Source organism: Scyliorhinus canicula, chromosome 11 (assembly GCF_902713615.1).
Source record: "Scyliorhinus canicula chromosome 11, sScyCan1.1, whole genome shotgun sequence".
In the NCBI taxonomy this organism is placed as follows: Eukaryota; Metazoa; Chordata; class Chondrichthyes; order Carcharhiniformes; family Scyliorhinidae; genus Scyliorhinus; species Scyliorhinus canicula.
Window position 1 is genome coordinate 113,319,226 of NC_052156.1, and position 20,853 is coordinate 113,340,078.

A 20,853-nucleotide genomic window follows, 5' to 3' on the forward strand; every position below is an offset into this window, starting at 1 on the left:
CTGTACCACAGGTACGGGGGTAGATCCCTGCCTGCTGGCTCCGCCCAGTAGGCGGAGTATAAATGTGTGTGCTCTCCAAACAGCAGCCATTTCGCCAGCTGCTGTAGGAGGCCACACATCTCTGTGTAATAAAGTCTCGATTACATCCTACTCTCGTCTTGTCGTAATTGATAATGCATCAATTTATTACACAGAGAATTTTCAAAGATGGGCCTCCGCATCAAGCCGGATCGCCTGCAGCTGCATCCTCCAGCAGACAACGCCAAAAGGGACTTTGAACAGTGGCTAGCTTGCTTTGAAGCATACATCGGGTCTGCGCCAGACCCAATCTCAGAGGCACAGAAGCTCCAGATTCTGTACACGCGGCTGAGCTCCAACGTCTTTCCCCTCGTCCGGGATGCGCCTACCTATGCAGAGGCCATGGCGCTATTGAAGGAGAATTACGCTCAGCAGACCAACAAGATCTAAGCCAGGCACCTCCTGTCCACGCGGCACCAACTTCCCGGTGAGTCTGTGGAAGATTTCTGGCGTGCCCTGCTCGCCCTGGTGAGAGACTGTGATTGCCAGGCTGTTTCGGCCTCTGAACATTCGAACCTACTAATGAGAGACGCGTTCGTTATGGGTATAGGGTCGAACTACATCCGCCAGCGCCTCTTAGAAGGGGCCACGTTTGACCTTGAGGTGACCAAGAAACTAGCGCTCTCGCTCACAGTCGCCTCACGCAACGTACAGGCTTATGCCCCCGACCGCACGGCCCACCCCTCCTGTGCATCCTGGACCCTACCAGCGGCCACCCCATCATGGACCCCATCAGCGACCACCCCAAGCCAACCCCACGCCTGGGCCACGCGACAGCCGACCAACCCCGGGGGACCCGTGCTACTTCTGCGGACAAAACACCCCCAGCAGCGCTGCCCGGCGCGGAGCACGCTCTGCAAGGCCTGTGGCAAGAAAGGACATTTCGCTGCAGTGTGCCAGGCCCGCTCAATCGCCGCTTTTGTCCCTGCACCCCCCAGGTGCAGCCAATGGGCGCCGCCATCTTCCTCTCCTCAGACCACGTGCGGCCCGTCGACGCCGCCATCTTGCTCCACCCACAACACGTGTGGCCCGTGGGTGCCGCCATCTTGCTTACCTCAAAACCAATGGGCGCCGCCATCTTGCCTGCCCCAGGCACGTGCGGCCCGTGGGCGCTGCCATCTTACCCACCTCAGGACCCCTGCCCATCGGGCACCTCATCGGGCTGCTCATCGGCTGCAACCGCCGTCGACCAGCTGCGTCTCGCCTCGGTCATGATCGACCAGTCTCGAACGCACAACCTCGCGACGGCATCGACAAAGGTGAAGGTCGACGGGCATGAGATATTCTGCCTTCTGGACACCGGGAGCACTGAGAGCTTCATCCACCCCGGTACGGTAAGGCGCTGCTCACTTGCGGTACACCCCGTTAACCAAAGAATCTCCCTGGCCTCCGGATCCCTCTCCGTGGAGATCCGGGGGTACTGCATCGCCACCCTCACCATCCCATCCAGGGCATAGAGTTAAGCGGCTTCCAGCTCTACGTCCTCCCCAATCTCTGCGCTGCCTTGCTACTCGGCCTGGACTTCCAGTGCAACCTCCAGAGCCTAACCCTAAAATTTGGCAGGTCCCTACCACCCCTTACTGTTTGCGGCCTCACGATCCTTAAGGTCGACCTGCCTTCCCTGTTTGCAAACCTCACCCCGGATTGCAAACCCGTCGCCACCAGGAGCAGATGGTACAGCGCCCAGGACAGGACCTTCATCAGGTCTGAGGTCCAGCGGCTGCTGCAGGAAGGTATCATCGAGGTCAGCAACAGCCCCTGGAGAGCCCAAGTGATAGTGATGAGACCGGGGAGAAAAACATGATGGCCGTTGACTACAGTCAGACCATCAATCGGTACACGCAGCTTGACTCGTACCCCCTCCCATGCATATCTGATATGATCAATCAGATTGCACAGTACCGGGTTTTCTCGACAGTGGACCTGAAATCTGCCTACCGCCAGCTCCCCATTCGCAAGGTGGACCACCCATACACTGTGTTTGAAGCAGACGGCTGCCTTTAACAGTTCCTTAGGGTTCCCTTCGGAGTCACCAACGGGATCTCGGTCTTCGAACAGGAGATGGACCGAATGGTTGACCGGTACGGACTGCGGGCCACCTTCCCGTACCTGTACAATGTCACCATCTGCGGCCACGACCACCAGGACCACAACGCTAACCTTTCAAACTGCCAAACTCCTCAACCTAACTTACAACAAGGAGAAGTGTGTGTTCAGCACGGACCGATTAGCGATCCTCGGCTATGTGGTTCAGAACAGAGTTCTAGGGCCTGTCCCCCATCGCATGCGCCCCCTCATGGAACTCCCCCTTCCCCACTGCCCCAAGGCCCTGAAACAATGTCTGGGGTTCTTTTCGCATTACGCCCAGTGTGTCCCTAACTATGCGGACAAGGTCCACACACTCATCCACTCCACCGGTTTCCCACTGACGGCCGAGGCTCATCAGGCCTTTAACCGGATCAAGGCCGACATTGCCAAGGCTGCGATGCACGCAGTCGACGAGACGTTCCCCTTCCAAATCGAGAGCGATGCATCAGACGTCGCTCTGGCCGCCACCCTCAACCAGCCAGGCAGGCCTGTGGCATTCTTTTCCCGTACCCTCCATGCCTCCGAAATTCAGGACTCCTCCGTCGAAAAGGAGGCCCAAGTGATTGTTGAAGCTATGCGGCATTACCTGGCCGGCAGGAGGTTCACTCTCCTCACTGACCAACGGTCGGTTGCCTTCATGTTTAACAACACACAGCGGGGTAAGATCAAAAATGATAAGATCTTTCGGTGGAGGATCGAGCTCTCCACCTTTAATTACGAGATTTTGTATCGCCCCAGTAAGCTCAACGAGCCCCCCGATGCCCTGTCCCAAGGTACATGTGCCAGCGCACAAGCAGACCAACTCCGTACCCTGCACGACGATCTCTGTCACCCAGGAGTCACCTGCTTTTACCATTTCATTAAGGCCCGCAATCTGCCCTACTCAATTGAGGAAGTCAGGGCTACCACCAGAGACTGCCAGGTCTGCGCGGAGTGTAAACCGTACTTCTACCGGCCAGACTGTGCCTGCCTGGTGAAGGCCTCCCGCCCCTTTGAACGCCTCAGCGTGGACTTCAAAGGGCCCCTCCCCTCCACCGACTGAAACACGTACTTCCTCAATATGGTCGACAAGTATTCCCAATTCCCCTTCACCATCCCATGCCCCGATATGACATCTGCCACCGTCACTCCACTTCACTCCATTCGGTCGCCCCTGTGCACCGCGACTAGCGAAACCCCCCCATGAACGTATCTTTGCCTTCCCCAGGAAGTCCACTTCCGGGGTTTTGCTCCCAATGTGGCTGGCAGCTCCAGGTCCCATTCTCCTTCGCAAGCACGTGCGGCTCCACAAGGCGGACCCATTGATTGAGAGGGTACAGCTACTCCACGCAAACCCCCAGTACACCTACGTAGCGTACCCCGACGGCCGCCAAGACACAGTCTCCCTCAGGGACCTGGCACCAGCTGGGTCCCCACACACACACCCCTCTGCCCTAGCGCCACCTTCCCTCCCCCCCAGCGCACCCCACCACAGCCCCTGCTCCAGGACAATCCGTCCTCCCCTTGGACCCACCCGGGATGAAAAAGATGTCGACACGCTCCTGTAATTACCGAAGACCTAGCCGACGCCTGAGATACCACCAGCACTGCGGCGCTCACAACGACAGATCAAGGTGCCCGATCGTCTAAATTTGTAACCTTCTCTGTAATTTTAAAACCAATCTGTATGTAAATAGTTTTCCATCACCCCCACTGGACTCATTTTTAACAGGGGGTGAATGTGGTAGTCACCACTGTTGTATAATATTGTATACACTGGTATTATGCTAAGGCTCCTGTACTACAGGTACAGGGGGAGATCCCTGCCTGCTGGCTCCGCCCAGTAGGTGGAGTATAAATGTGTATGCTCTCCGAACAGCAGCCATTTCGCCAGCTGCTGTAGGAGGCCACACATCTCAGTGTAATAAAGCCTCGATTGCATTCTACTCTCGTCTCGTCATAATTGATAGTGCATCAAAACCCTCGTCCATGGTTTTGCTACCTCTGGACCTCTAGACTATTCTGTTGCTCCCCTGGCTTAACTCCAGTCTTTCCCCCTCGATAAACTTAAACTAATCCAAAACCGTGCTGACTGTATCCTAACTTGCACCTAGTCCTGTTCACCCAGCGCCCAGAAAATAAAAAATGTGAATGGACTATTGTTCGGAAACTGCTGACTTTGAATATTTAATCATGTTTCTTAACATGAACAATGTAGCTCTAGCCAATGAATGACAGAAAAACACTCGCTCTGGAGCTTTTGGGGCTGCCCTGGTTCCCCTTTGATTTCTGAAATGCTGACAAAAGCAGAATACTGAAGGAGCTTTTTATTCATCTGCCACTCCCATAATAATTATGGAAAGAAATTATGAGTAAGAATCTTGCTCTCCCGGTTTTGCAAGCTAAGTGTCAGCTTACCTGTGTGTTAGCTTGGCTGACTTTTAAATCAGTGGTGATGAGCTTGTAAGCCTTGATCTAGGGCTTGAGCAGCTAACCTAGGCTAACACTTCAGTGCAGTACCGAGGGCGTCCTACATTATTAGGAGCACTGGCTATTGGATGCAGTGTCAACTGAAGCCCTGTCTGACTGCAGGTGGACGTAAAACAATTCCATTACCAAAGTCATATTACTTGAAGAGGAGCAGATTCATTTGGTTCAATCACCTGGCCAACATTTATCCCTGAATGTTTATCGCCATAAAGACTGACCTGGTCAATTAACTCATTTGCTGTCGTCGGACATTGCTTTGTACAAAGTGGCTATGTGCAAACTAACAGTGACTACACTTCAATGGCTGTGAAGAGTTGCTGAAGAATCGAACGATGCTATATAAATATAAAATGTCTTTCATCAACCTCATCTAATTGCTGAAGGGCATATGAAAGCAAAGGTTAGGAAACAACCTACATTATTAGAAGCACTGACTATGACTTTCAGATGCAGTGTCACCTGCATTAAGCCTGTTCCATCCTGTTCAGGTGGAACTCACGCAAGCCATTTACCCTCTTACCCCAAACAACCAGAATGGCTAAACCTCCGGAGAGCCTTAAAACTAACTGTAGGCCGATTTTGGGAGAAAATATCCAGTGAGACATTCCTCTCTAACTCCTGAAGATGATCAAAGAGGTCCCAAGAGTCCACAGTGTCAGGATGACATAGTCACCAACACCCAATTTACACCTGTACTACGGATGAATCCATAGAATCCTTACAGGGTAGAAGGAGGCCAATCAGCCCATCATGTTGGCACTGACCTTCCGAAAGAGTATTCTACCTGTGCCCACCCCCTGCCCTATTCCCGTAAACCCCCGCTCTGATCATAGTGTAAAGGATGGGTTCATTCTGCTCGCTGTGAGGATACTTGGCAGCCTTCCAGGACCAGGACTGGAACATGAGGCACCAGATGTCCAGACTCAGATGTTCTCATGTATCTTGCCGACTTTCCCAACCGCTTATCTTATCTATTAGACTTATGTACTTCACTGTATAAATATAAGGCCATTTTGCTAATTTGCTGAACTTCACCTTGGACCTGAGTTGCGACAGGTGCGAAGAACCGAATCTCGCAGCTGCCGTCGACCCCGGGGTCTCTGACAAGCAGATGGGCATGAGATTCTTGTGTTATCTTCTTGTTTTATATTATATTCTTATTTGTATTATTCTTTGCTAATAAAGTAGAGTAGACAAACTTCTGCTGTTGTTCTCTTAATTATATTGCGTCCAAATCATGAAGAACCCTTGGAACAATCCAAGACACATGGACACTCCACCTAACCTGCACATCTTTGGACACTAGGAGGCAATTCAGCATGGCCAGTCCACCTAACCTGCATATCTTTGGACTGTGAGAGGAAACTGGAGAACTCGGAGAAAGCCCACGCACACACAGAGAGATCACGGGGCGATGGTGAGAATCTGAAATAACAAAACAAATGCAGGTCCGGCAGTTTTTGCGGAGTCAGGTTGACTCCAGAGGTCTTTCAAAAGAGCAAGCGGCCCACTTCTGGGATTCCTGCCCTCACTTATGGCTTCATTATGAATGCTTGGCTGAGCTCCAAGACTCACTAATGGATTAGCTCTGTTTACATAGGCTGAAGTGGAGTGTTAGGTTTGATTGATTAACATCTTTATGTGGTTATAATAAGCTATTCATTCTTTGATCTGTTTTTTCAAAGTCTGCATGTTTATTTGGACAGGGCGACTCCTTTGTCCGCTGGCCTATCCCCAGCACAGCTGCTAATGAACCGCACACTACGGACGACGGTGCCGGCTATCCACATCCTGGACCTTGACAATTTTCCGGTCCTGCAGAGGATGCAACAGTCTCGGGCCCAATGCAAGTCGGCGTACGACACCCACGCAACAGATCTCCCTGCTCTGGTCCCTGCTGACCGAGTTCGTGTTCAGCTACCTGACGGTGGCTGGTCTGCCACGGCTGTGGTGGTTAAGCAAGTGGCCCCGAGATCGTTCCTCGTTCGCATGCATGATGGCTCCTTTCTTCGGTGTAATAGGAGGGCACAGCGGCTACTTCCACGCCCGCCACCTGAACGTGATGTCCCGCCTCGCATGCTGGTTCCTCAGGACGCGTCCTTCCACGAGGCCACCGATCTGCCAGTTCTTTTACAGACCTCTGCATTGGAGGCAGTTCCGCCCGTTCAAGTGCAGGCGGCCCCGACCCACCCTTGAGGCGGTCAAGCAGAATTCATCGCCCACCACAGCGACTGAATTTATAGACTGAATGTTGCATTACCTTGTGATCCGTTTCCACATCTGTACATATTGTTTCTTCCTAATTTGTCATCTGCCCTCTATCTGCACTAGACACCTTCTCATGTAAATCCATTAACATACTTTGTATATAGTCAGGCTCCTGTACACACACACTCACTATTGACCTACACACATTTTTTAAAAAAAGTATAAAAAAGGGGGGAGATGTCATAATATACACACAGGTATATGATGGTGTTCAGACAGGCAGTGATTGACACACAGGATGACCAATGAACACAAAGAACACAGCAGCCAATCACCAGACAGGACACGGCCACTATAAAGCCAGAGGGCACTAGTATTCCCACTCTATTGGGATCCAGCCTCCGAGACAGTCAGAGCCCGTGAGTAGCAACTAGAACATACACCATCTGGTGGTAAGATAGTCTGGTCAGGTTAGCCTCAGGTCTCCAGTCATAGACATAGACATAGAACATAGAACAGTACAGCACAGAACAGGCCCTTCGGCCCTTAATGTTGTGCCGAGCCATGATCACCCTACTCAAACCCACGTATCCACCCTATACCCGTAATACAACAACCCCCCCCCCCCTTAACCTTACTTTTTAAGACACTACGGGCAATTTAGTATGGCCAATCCACCTAACCCGCACATCTTTGGACTGTGGGAGGAAACCGGAGCACCCGCAGGAAACCCACGCACACACGGGGAGGACGTGCAGACTCCACACAGACAGTGACCCAGCCGGGAATCGAACCTGGGACCCTGGAGCTGTGAAGCATTTATGCTAACCGCCATGCTACCGTGCTGCCAGTCAACTCAGCATAGTGTCAACCCACAGTTAAAGTATGTATGATAGTTAAGAGTTCAACAAAATCGATTTCTTCAAGTGTTGGAAGCCTGTCTCTCTCACTGCTGCAGTAAACTCAGTCCTTGCAGACCCAGCTTACCCAACACATCAGTTGCCACAACAGCTGGGTCCCCCCAGGGACAGGATATGATTGACTGCACACATTTTCCCATCAAGACAACCATGAGCAGCCTTGACAGATTCAGTGAAAGGAAGGCCTACCATTCCAACAATGTCCAACTGGCCTGTGACCACACAAAAATATTCCTTCACGTTGTGCGTGTTTTCCAGGCAGCTGGCTTTACACTGAGAGAATCGAGCCTGCCTCTGCTCTTCCATCCCACCCACCAGGTACGTGGTTGAATGCTGAGCGACAAGGGATATCCACAAAGGATGTGGTTTCTAACAGTCCTGCAAAGTCCACAAACTGAGCCCCAGGGCCATTACCTCAAGAGCCATCTACATGTTAGGATCCTCCTCGGTCAGGCCATCAACCAGAAGCCTGCTCAAGAAAAGATTTTGCTGCCTTGACTCTACAATGCACGGCTGCTAGGGTCTCCCACATGGTGGCAATAGGCAACATGGAGTTTCAAAAAAGAATGCCCCTTTGTAGACAGAGGGGAAAAAAGGCCTCATATTATTGGAGGAAAGAGAAGAACGGGGATTTCAGAGGACGGAGGGAGGGACAATTCTTTCAAAGAGAGATAAGGAGGAATTTCTTCAGCAAGAGGTTGGTGAATATGTGTAACTCATTGCCGCAGAAGGCTGTGCAGGTTAAATCTTTAAGGCAGAGACAGATGGGTTCTTGATTAATAAGGGGATCAGAGATTGTGAGGAAAAGGAGAAAAATATCAGCCTTGATTGAATAGCAGAGAAGACTCGATGGGCCGAGTGGCCCAATTCTGCTCTTGTGTCTCATGATGTGCTGAGCCAATATCCTGGGGGCTGCCATTGATGACAAGCTGAACTTGACCAACCATATAAATACTGTAGCTACAGAGGCTAGGAATCCTATTCACCTCCTGAATTCCCAAAGGCTGTCCTCCATCGACAGGCACAAGTCAGGAGTATGGTGGAGCATTTTCCATCAACATTCAAGAAGGATGACACCACCCAGGACAAAGCAACTTGTTTAATTGGCAGCCCATCCACCACCCTCAACATTCAATACCTCCTCCACCGACGCCCAGTAGCAACCACGTGTCCCACCTACTAGCACTGCCTCAACTCACCAAGACTCGTTTGACAGCACTTTCTGAACCTGCAACTTCCATCACCCCAGCGGTTTTGCATTGATTGGTCCAGGCTTAGCAACGGCTGGTTCAGGCTTTGCACTAATTGGTCCCTTATCTTCACTGATTGGTTCACTCTTTGCACTGATTGGTCCAGGCTCTGCACTAATCGGTGCAGGCTCGGCACTCATTGGTCCTTGGTCCGTACTGATTGGTCCAGGCTCTGAACTGACTGGTCCGTGGTCTGTAGTGATTGGTCCAGGCTCTGCACTGATTGGTCCAGGCTCTGCACTGATTGATCCAGGCTCTGCACTGATTGGTACAGGTTTTGCACTGATTCATCCAGGCTACAAATTAATTGGTTCCTGGTTTCCACTGATTGGTCCAGGCTCTGCACTAGTTGGTCCTTGGTCTGCACTGATTGGTCCCAGACATCCACTGATCGGCCCAGGTTCTGTACTGTTTGGTCCAGGCTCTGCACTGATCTGATCTTCGTCGGCACTGATTGGTCCAGGCTCTGCACTGATTGGTCCCAGGTCTGCACTGATTGGTCCCTTGTCAGCACTGATTGGTCCAGGCTCTGTACTGATTGGTCCAGGCTCTGCACTGAATGGTCTAGATCCTGCACTGATTGGTCCAGGCTCTGTACAGATTTCTCTAGGTCCTGAGCTGTTTGGTCCCTGGTCTGCACTGATTGGTCCAGTCTCTGGACTGATTGGTCCTTGGTCTGTACTGATTGGTCCAGTCTCTGGACTGATTGTTCCCTGGTCCGCACTGATTGGTACAGGCTCTGCTCTGATTGGTACCTGGTTAACACTGATTTGGACAGGCTTTGCACTGATTGGTCCAGACTATTCACTGATTTTTTCCTGATCTGTACTGATTGCTCAAGGCTCTGTACTGATTGGTCCAGACTCTGAACTGACTGATCCAGACACTGCACTAATTCGTCCAGGCTCTGCACTGATTGGTCCAAGCTCTGCGCTGATTGGTCCCCAGCCTGCACTGATTGGTCCCTGGCCTGTAATGATGGGTCCGGGCTCTGCACTGATTGGTCCGGGCTCTGCACTGATTGATCCCCAGTCTGCACTGATGGGTCCAGGTTCTGTACTGATTTATCTAGGCTCTGAACTGATTGGTTGTTGATCTGTACTGATTGATCCAGGCTTTGCACTGATAGGTCCAGGCTTTGTGATCCTAATTCCAGGATCTGCACTGATTGGTCCAGGCTTTGCACTGATTGGTCAAGACTCTGCACTGCTTCATCCAGGTTCTGCACTGATTGGTCCAGGCTTTGCACTGATTTGTCCAGGCTCTGTCCTGATTGGTCCTGGCACTGAACTGACTGGTTCTTGGTTTGCACTAATTGGTCTGCGCTCAGCACTGATTGGCCCACGCTCGGCACTGATTGATCTAGGCTCAGAACTGACTGGTCCCTGATCTGAACTGATTGGTCCAGCCACTGCAAAGATTGGTCCAGGCGTTGCACTGATTGGTCGAGGCTCTGCACTGATTGGGCAAGGCTCTGCACTGATTGGTCCAGATTCTGCACTGATTGGTCCAGGGTCTGTTCTGATTGGTCCAGGGTCTGCTCTGATTGGTCCAAGGTCTGCTCTGATTGGTCCCGGTTCTGCACTGACTGGTCATTCGTCTGCACTGATTTGTCCAGCCTCTGACCTGACTGGTCGCTGGTCTGCATTGATTGGTCCAGGCTCTGTACAGATTAGTCCTCGGTCTGCACTGATTGGACCAGGCTCTGCATTGATTGATCCAGGCTCTGCACTGATTGGTCCAGGCTCTGCACTGATTGGTCCAGGCTCTGCACTGATTGATCCAGGTTGAGCACTGATTGGACCAGGCTCTGCATTGATTGATCCAGGCTCTGCACTGATTGGTCCCTGGTCTACACCGATTGGTACAGGTTCTGCACTGATTGGTCCAAGCTCTGAACTGATTGGCATCTGGTCAGCACTGATTGGTCCAGGCTCCGCATTGACTTGTCCAGTTTCTGCATTGATTTGCCCAGGATCTATACTGTTTGACCAATGATCTGCACTGATAGGTCCGGGTTCTGCACTGATCGATTCCGGGTCTTCACTGATTGGTTCCGGGTCTTCACTGATTGGTCCGGCTTCTTCACTGATCGCTTCCGGGTCTTCACCGACTGGTCCAGGCTCTGGACTGAGTGATTCAGTCTCTGATTGGTCTGGACTCTGCACTGATTGTTCCCTTGTCTGTACTGATTGGTTCAGGCACTGCACTGAGTGGTTCAGGCTCTGAACTGATTGGTCCAGGCTCTGCACTGATTGTTCCCTGGTCTGCATTGATTGGTCCAGGCTTAGCAGTGACTGGACCAGGCGTGGGCGGAGTCTTGTACCTTGTGCAGGATATCACAGAGCTCCTGCATGCACTGCAGGCCCTGGGGCAAGACCTGGATAACACTCAGCCTAGGATCGGAAAGTGGGAAGCAACATTCGCGCCACACAAGTGCCGGACAATACCATTTCCCTTGACAGTCAATGGCATTATAATCAGTGAATCCTCTGCTACGAACATCCTGAGGGTTGCCATTGACCAGAACTGAACTTGACCAAACATATAATCCTGTGTCTACAAGAGCAGGTCAGTGGCTGGGAATTCTACAGAAAGTAATTCACCTCCTGACTCCCCAAAACCTGTCCACCATCTCAAGGTACCGTCAGGAACGTGATGGAATACTCCCCACTTGGCTGGATCAGTTCAGCTCCAAAAACATTCAAGAATCTTGACACCATTCAGGACAAGGAAGCCCGCTTGCGTGGCACCCCACCCACCAAGTTAAACATTCACTCCATTTGCCCTTTGCGGAAGAAAATCTGCCATCTTTACATGGTCTGACCTCCATGTGACTACAGACCAACAGCAATGAGATTGACTCTTAAATCACGTTTGAAATGGTCTAGCAAGCCACTCAGCTATATTCAACCGCTACAAAGAAATCACAAAGGAATTAAACCGGACAGACCACCCAGCATCGACCTAGGCACCGGAAACAGCATTGACAAAGGCAGACCCAGCCCTGTCAACCCTGCGAATAATCTAGAACCTCAGTCGACCAGGATCATCTTTATAAATATGTCATGGAGCAGCTAGAGTTTCTTTTCATATGAACTTACACTGGCATCAATGCCTTTGACTGCAAGTGCAGGATTCAGTGGCAGGCGGCAGACATGTATCTGGTAGAAGAATTTCTCTAATTCTTCAATCTCTTCCATCAGTAAGGTCTGCAACATGGAAAAAAGAATAATTCTTTACTTCTATGCAAAGAAAACCTGCAAAATATGCCCTGAACAAAGTCATCAAAGCAATCACTGTACCAGGAATAAAGGTGGGTTTCCCCTTCCAACAGCAATGAAAAACAGAGGTTAAAACCTTCCCAAAGATGACCTTTGCTCTAGAAATTGAAAAGCATCCCCAGATTATATATGAGGAATGATTTTTTGAACATGTCTAAGTTCCACAGTAAAGAGAGTGTGGCACATGGACATGGGGATTTATAAAAGGGAAAAGCTGACAAGAAGTGCATGGAGATGTCAGATATTCCACAACAGAGATTTAAGTTGCACATATGCTTTGGAAAGGAGAAAAGAGCAAATAATATCAAACAAATCTGGCATTAGCTACAAGATTCAGCTCCTTAGCATCTGCAATGTTTGTTTCTGCGAATGTTGGCTTTGCTCCTACAATGATGTTGGTGGCACTTATTCACAGCTCTGTTGCTAGCTGCTCTGACACTATGTCGCTGAGGGGGTTAGTGCACACTAAGGACACACTTGATGGAAGAATGCAAAGTAAGCAGATTAAGTTGTCATCCCGACTCTGAACCTTACACAGCTGAATACGTAACAGCCCAGGGGAGGTGGAGGGCATAGTGGTATTGTCACTGGACAAGTAATCCAGAGATCAAGGACACGGCAGATGGTGAAATTGGAATTCAATAAAAATTTGGAATTTAAAATAAAAATGATGGCCATGAAACTATTGTTGTAAAAGCTCATCTGGTCCACTAATGTCCTTTAGCAAAGGAAATCTGTCATCCTTACCTGGCCTGGGAATGTGACACCAGACCTACAGAAATATGGTTGACTCTTAGCTGCAACTCAGTTCAAGGGCAATTAGGGATGGGCAACAAAACACTGGGCTCGCGTGCCAGCAGTCTCAATTTTACATGGCAGCATTCAGCTTGCATGACGTTAGTCTGAGCTCCCACTAAAGCATCCAGATGTTGGGTTGTCTGCATTGCAATGGAGACAAGAGACTTTGGCCATCAGAGGCTGCATCGTGGCTGGGTATGTCAAGTGTGCTGATGGAATTGGCCACAATTTATATGTTGGAATATATGAACTCCAAGCTCTGCACAAAGCCCTGTGCCAAACTTCTACTGGACTCTTCCATGATCCTTGAATTTGATTGTAAGCCTTCAACCAGGGTTGCCACTACACTAATTGTTTAAATATGCATGTGCATCAGCTATCTTCTTCCCACTTTCCCAAAGTCCCAATTTGAATCAGAACTCCTGGGTGACACTAGCCTCCAATGAGCTGGAACCTTATCAACAGCTCTGGCTACAGGCCACTTGAATTCAGACTCTCCCAACATGCAGACCCTGCTTTGAAGTTAACCCTCCTAATGTACGCACAGTGCTAGTACCTGAGCTGATGGCTGTGGGTATCAGAGAAAATGGTGGCATTCATTCCTTTTCCAGATCTTTTCCCTGCACCACAGCCTGGCCAGTTGGCCCTTCTTGGATATCTGAAAGGAGAAAGACACAAGGGCATGGCTGTGGCGAGGGAAAAGGGGGGAAAGCAAGAGGTGCAGGCTTGCACCACATGCTTACACCATCTGCAGCTTGGGTATCAGAAGAGAGTCTGGAATGAGTGGGAAGTGGAACATGAGAAGGAGGATTAGGTATGAGGGTAGTGTCACCTTCAGTGGTTTCAGTCTCATTGCTGACCATGGCCTCAGCAATAGCTGCTCTAATAATCACCACTGTCTTCTCCATCAGTGTGATGATTTTCCGACTTGTTGTTATCAGTTACCTAATCAGTCAGGGTCAACTGAAACCAAAATGGTGGGTACGTTCAGGTTAGTCACTATTTAAGATGGAACATGACACACTAGTTACAAAGAAAATCACCCGGGACAAAACAGTGAGTACTGATCCGGGTCAGACTGCATGATTTGCACATGGGAACACCATTTTTTTCCTCTTCCTTTGTCTTTACTTCTAAGTGTTTCATGTCTTCATGGATATTCAAATGAGCTAAGAATGTTAGCATGGATCTACAGTTAGGATTTTCCCTCCATTACGTGCTGCGCTTTATATCCTTTTACAGAGGTAGATTAGGGGGTTTATTGTTAGGGTCTTATGGTCCAACAAAATGTTGAGTTCTATGTCTAAACCATGGGTGGAAAGCCCTCCTTTACCGGCCATTAGCATCTGTAGCCTTTGCATGTTCTTGAACACTTAAGCTCTTGCATCATCTTTTCATTATCTCATCTCAAGCTGTTTTCTCTGATAATGTCCATCCTTCCAAAATACTTTTCCTCTCTGACTAACTTTCAGAAATTTCATAATTTCTACCTATCGTGTCACCATTTATTTATCCCCAAAGCTGCTCATAATTCTCTTTTTCAAGCTGTTCATAGTGGCTACTTAGTCCAGCTGTCTTTATTTTGTACAAGACTGTTGAACCATGTTGATTCATTGAAGTACTTCCTATTCTATTCCTACACACCAATTATTTTTTGCATTTAAGCAAGTATTCCAATTAAACAAGGTTAACTGAAAATCATAACACGTCTTTGAAGTATGGTTATTTGTTTGAAGTGTCTCTCCCACGATTGAAAGGTCTTATCTAACTATGGCCACTTTCCAGGCTCGGTACAGCTGTCATCACCCAAGAATAACTATTCCACTAACTCTGTTACTAGGGAAACAAAACCTCAGCAGTTTTCAGCAGAACGAAACTTTAAGCGCCAAGCTATTTGTTTAGTGGCTGCCTCCTGCTGGTCAGCTCCTGCTACCTCGGGTTATGTGTCACCTCGCCCTGCAAGAGAGCAGGAAGTGTGTTGGTGAGTGTGGTGCAGTGTGTTGGGGTGATGTGACTGTCATGGTTGAATAGCTGGCAGTGTGTATCGGCTGTGAGATGTGGGTATGAGGCTTGCAACCGCGGTAAATGTGCAAGTGAGGTGAAGTTTTGAATGTTTGGCGTGAGTTGTAATTGAGAGGGATTGTAGGTAGATGAGTCAAGGGAGTGGGTAGCATTTGAGACCAATGGTGTAGTTGGTGGGGTATGGAATTTGAAGATACATTTGCTGACCTTGACCATTCGTGCAAGGTCATTGAATTTTTTGTGGGATTACATCCAGATTCTCGGGCTAAATCTCTGGCACCAACTGCTATGGTTATCTGTTCCCACTAGCTTTGCAAATTTTGCCTGGAAGGATTCCTTGACCAGCACCCCCCCCCCCCCCCCCCCCCCCCCACTGTGGAAAGAGAACATCTCTCCACCTCCAGTGCCAAGGCCTCTAACAGAGAGTTGGAAAAACTTAGAGCTCATTCTCTGCCATGTTGTACCATTATTGAACATTCCCCATGCCCAAATCACATTTCGAATGACTCCCAGCACCTGATCCAACCACAATGCACTTCCCCTTTAAGAGGCTAGTTTCAAGTGGTGCCGGTGGATGTTAGATTGTTCTAGCCTCTCATGGTTTTGTACCCACTGACCAGGTGTTCACCCACTCAACAGCATGCTCACTGCTGGAGGCACACTACAATTAGTTAAATTAACAGGTACCAGCCTGTGCTTTCAGCATTAGTTGCAATGGGTTCAGGAGAACTCTGCATCACAATCTACGTGCCTGTTCTTCGGCACAGTTCAATCTCACATTCGCTCTCTCAAGATGCAGATGTAATGATCAGAGTCAAACCATGATCAGTCTCAAACTCCAAGGGATTTCAGTATTGGCTGTGCAGTCTGTCATTGTAGAAAAAAATTGGTTCAGCCAATGAAGAATAATTTACCCTGATCGTGTTGCCAGTGAATGTACTACAATGCTGAACTCCACACACCGAGCCGTTCCCAGCTTTGATTCCGAGTCACTGCTTCGTGAGCTCACCTCTGTGGGGAGGTGCGAGGTCCTCGACATAGTTGGACATTTTGCGAGGAAGAAGGAAAGGGGAACATTTGTCAAGGTTCCTGCTTCCAATTTATGACCACTGCTGGAACCTGTGTGTGAATTTCAGATCAGGGTGCAGCCAAGCTCTGATGTGTACTGCAGTGAAACAATGATGTGGAGGTGCCGGCATTGGACTGGGCTGGACACAGTAAGAAGTCTTACACACCAGGTTAAAGTCCAAAGGGTTTGTTTCGAGTCACTAGCTTTCGGAGCGCAGCTCCTTCATCAGGTGATCAGCTACGCTCCGAAAGTCAGTGATTTGAAACAAACCTGTTGGACTTCAACCTGATGTTGTAAGACTTCTTACTGTGCAGTGAAATAACCTGCAAATTCTGAGAATAGGAGCTCATTCTTTACAAGAGGCCATCATCTGGGAAAGTATATCCTGTGTCATACGCAGAAGATATGAAAGAATATATATATGTCAATATCATCCTGGCTACTTTATGGCCTGGCTGGCTATGACTCACACAAAAAGGAATTTCTAGCCTTCAGAAAACTATAAGGATCTCATTATCAATAAAGAAGTGATAATGTTCTCCGTGACTGCAGAAATCAAATTGCTGTGGGGTTGTTCATTGAGGATTGAATCATTCCAAAACTGAACGGGGTTGGGGAAAACACACCTCCGGTAAAATGGAGGAAATCAAAAACCCCAGAACATATTTCTGTTCACAAATGGGTCATGAGAGGAGAAATCAGAGCTGTTGTAAATTAACCCCCCTCCTATCTGTAGTACTTGCAACTAAAACCCTTCCCCCCACCCTCAAATGTCCTTTCATGTGTGCCAAACATTTATTAATAATATTAACACTTTGTGAACCCACTTATCCAGCTAGGTCACCCTAAAAAAAGGTGTCAAAAAGAGAGGAAAGGATACACGCAGGTAGTTGACCAAGTTATTGAGAATAACTTGTGTCCATATCCAAACAGGGTTCACTCCTTCTGAGGTCTGACTGAACCTTTTGGATTTTATATTAAAAATACAAGAAAATGACTCCATTTATATTGAGAATTATTTCCCTTTCACCCTGATCTCAGCCCAAGGCCATAGTGAAGTGACAAGACTTTATAAAGGGTGAACATTTGCCAAAGGTGCCAATAGACAGGTTTTGGTTGTACTCACCGAGCGCTTTGATTGGTCAGCCGCCCGGACTTTCTCTGCTATCTCAGCCAACTTGTCGACGAGCTTGGTCTCTTTGTCAAATTCATCTTGCATTGTTTTCCCCAAACAGCAGAGCACAGCTGCTAAAAGCTGACTGTACCTCCCCTTAAACTGAGAATCTGCTAAGCCATCCTTCAATAACCTGTGGAGGAATACAAAGAACAATCCGCACTCGAGCCTCAGCATCATGAACAGAATTACATCAAAAATCAGGAACGCCGGGACAGTCAATCATTTCCTCAAAGATTCCAGATAGTGCTCTGCAATATAATGCAGGAAATTGTCCCCAAAGGAGAAATCTTTTGGTGTTAAAAGTAGGCGAGAACAATTTGAAGATGGGCATTAAAATAACACCGATATCAATGTGATTTTATCAATAGCTCTCACCACCACCAACCCCCTCCACATATGCTGAATATTTATGAATAACACCAACACTTTCGGAACCACTTGTCCATTCAGGCCAGCATTGAAAATATACATGAAAAGCTGTCTAACAGCTTGAGAAGGGCTGACAAGACGGCACTGAAGGAACTCGAAAAGTTAAGTAGGTCATTTAGCCTCCTGAGCCCATTTTTCCATTCAATTAGGCCATTAGAGTGATGATTTACTCTATTTACCTGCCATGCAATTAGCTCCCTATCCCTCGACTTGCTCACTTAATAAAACATTTATCTCGATCTCCAAATCTCCCAGGGACCCAGCATCCACTGAATCTTTGGATCTAATTCCAGAGTTCTATCATCCTTTGGGTGAAGAATTGCTTCTTGAATTCCTTGCCAAATAGTCTAGCTTTAATTTTAACGTCATGTCCCCTTCTTGTTGATTGTTCTGTTGGAGTAAAGGTTTTCTCCATATGTGTCCTACAGAATCCTTATAACATTGTAAACCACTTAGTCAGTTCATGCCTCAACCTTAATCAAAGTAAATACAAGACATGCACTCTATCCTCATAATTTAATACTGTAAGACTTGATAGAATTCTGGTGAATAGGTATGGTGCATATCCTCCAAGGTCAATATATCATTTCTGAGGTATGGTGTCAAAAAGAGGACACAGTATTCCAGATTATTTCAGTCCTCTGTTTAGCCTTTAAGATAAAGGCTAATTCCATTTTGTGGACAGTTCTGGTCACCTTATCTCAGAGGGATATAGTTAGCATCGAGGGAGTGCACTGGAGGGTCACCTGATTAATCCCTGGGGTGGTGGGATTGTTTTATGGGGAGAGATTGAGGACACTGGGTCTGTTTTTCCTCGTGTTTTGAAGGATCTTGGGTGACCTCATTGAAACTTACAAAATTCTGACAGGGCGTGACAGGGGGGTTGTACATATGTTTCCCCTGATTGATGAGTTTAATAACTCAAGAGGAGGGAAACAACCATAGATTTATTTACAATATTTACAAAGGTCTGCATAGCACAGCATATCGCTCTCAGTAGAATCCTAGCTGGGAGGACTAACCACACCAGGCCCTGTTTTGGGCCTGCTTTTATGTAAGCTCATGATGAGCCTCAGCTGGTTGGCCTCCGCCTCCTACTTGGGAAGCTCTTACTCCACGAGCACCATGGGGTGATCAATGATGGCTTTCCTTTGGACCTCGTGAGGGTTATGACAATGAGTCTAATACCAGGGGACATAATCTCATGACAAGGGGTAGACAATAAGGAGAAATTTCTACAGTCAGAGGGTGGAGAATATTTGAAATTCTCTACCCCAGGGAACTATGGAAGCTCAATCACTAAGCATGTTTGAGAACAGGAATGGATAGATTTCTGGATACTAATGACACCGAGGGATATGGAGATAGTGCGGGAAAGTGGCATTGAAATAGATTAGTAAGAAGTCTTACAACACCAGGTTAAAGTCCAACAGGTTTGATTCAAACACGAGCTTTCGGAGCGCAGCTCCTTCCTCAGGTGAATACCTCACCATTCACCTGAGGAAGGAGCTGCGCTCTGAAAGCTTGTGTTTGAATCAAACCTGTTGGACTTTAACCTGGTGTTGTAAGACTTCTTACTGTGCTCACCCCAGTCCAACGCCGGCATCTCCACATCATTGAAATAGATGATCACCTATGATCTAACTAAATGGCAGAGCAGCCTCAACGAATGGCTATTTGTCTTTTTGATTACCTTGTGCACTTGTCTATTAGCTTTGGTAGGCTGGGTACCTGCTCTCGAGCATGTCAAGAGACAATTTTCCCTCCATATAAAGTGAATGGACATAAAAATCGGACAGGGTGGAAAACCTTAGCCTTAATTCCCAGGAGGCTTTGGGGGAAATTGATTTCATGCCTCATTTGGTTTCAGTTCTCACCATTTGAGAGTCTCTCACACCAAAACTAATTTCACAACGCAACAGCTGTCATCTGCCCTTTTCCAGGACTCCCTAAACAGGGAATTTCCTGAGGGTGTTTTATGCTGCATCGGTTTCATTGAGACCTTCGGTGCTAGGACATAAACATCTTTACATCTCTTTGATGCTGACAAAACCCAAAGAACACATGAAACTGGAAGTTTTGATTGTGTGATCTGCTGATTGGTTGAAGAGTGCTTGAAGCATTTATGTGACATTCCTCTGTCCCTGAGTTTAATGGAACCACAGACCTTTTTGAAGTCTAAAGATGTGCAGGTTAGGTGGGTTGGTCATTCTAAATTGCCCTTTAGTGTCCAAAGATTTGCAGATTAGGTGGGGTTATGGGGATAGGGAGGCGGAGTGGGCCTAGATGGGGTGCTCTTTCGGAGGGTCAGTGCAGACTTGATGGACTGAATGGCCCCCTTCTGCACTGTAAGGATTCTATGATTTGATTCTATGTGCTATGAATGCATAAACAGAATTAAGTCAATTCTCACAGTTAAAGAATTTAGCTGAGTAACAAGTCCAGCTTACCCATCATCCATGCGCTCACTGATCTATAATAGCTCCCTATCCACAAACACCTCAAATTCTCATCCTCATGTTACATTCCGCAACATCCTCCCCCATGGCCCCACACCTCACCATCTCCGTAATCGCCTCCAATGTTCTCTGAGATATTTGCACTCATTTAATTCACCACTACTTCCTTTTCCCTACCTTGATTGGCCTTGAACTCTGGAATTTCATCCTCTATCTCTCTTAACCTTTGACCTTTACCCTTTATTTTGTTCTTTAGCTCAATGTCAATTTTCATTAGATTATGCTCCTATAACGTTCTTCTACTTTGTAGGTGACATAATTGCTACCACATCTCACTTAGAGTCACCAATCACAGTGACCCTGTAGTCTAAATCCTAAATACAACTAGTGTAATGCAATTTTTAAAATTAAATATAACGTAGCCACCATTCTATCTCCATTCCCTATTCAATTTTCCAGTGCAGGCAATTCTGTAACTGTGGTGAAGGGACTGTTCAGTTAATCATCGCACTAGGGTTCATTCCTCTTAGCTTAAAAAAACAGCTGTGACTAGCCTTGAAGAAACTTGGCATTAATGAGTAAGCAAGATGACAGCTAGGTAC

The 20,853-nt window shown here is 47.9% G+C and overlaps 1 protein-coding gene across 1 annotated transcript in view; it reads right to left on the minus strand.

The window, feature by feature from the left end:
• Positions 1-20,853, minus strand: part of LOC119973296 (phosphatidylinositol 4-phosphate 3-kinase C2 domain-containing subunit gamma-like) — a 307,465-nt gene that overhangs the window by 93,734 nt on the left and 192,878 nt on the right. Inside the window, 2 exon segments of the mRNA XM_038811105.1 lie at positions 12,118-12,225; positions 17,313-17,493. Of these exon segments, the coding sequence (XP_038667033.1) occupies positions 12,118-12,225; positions 17,313-17,493 (289 nt within the window).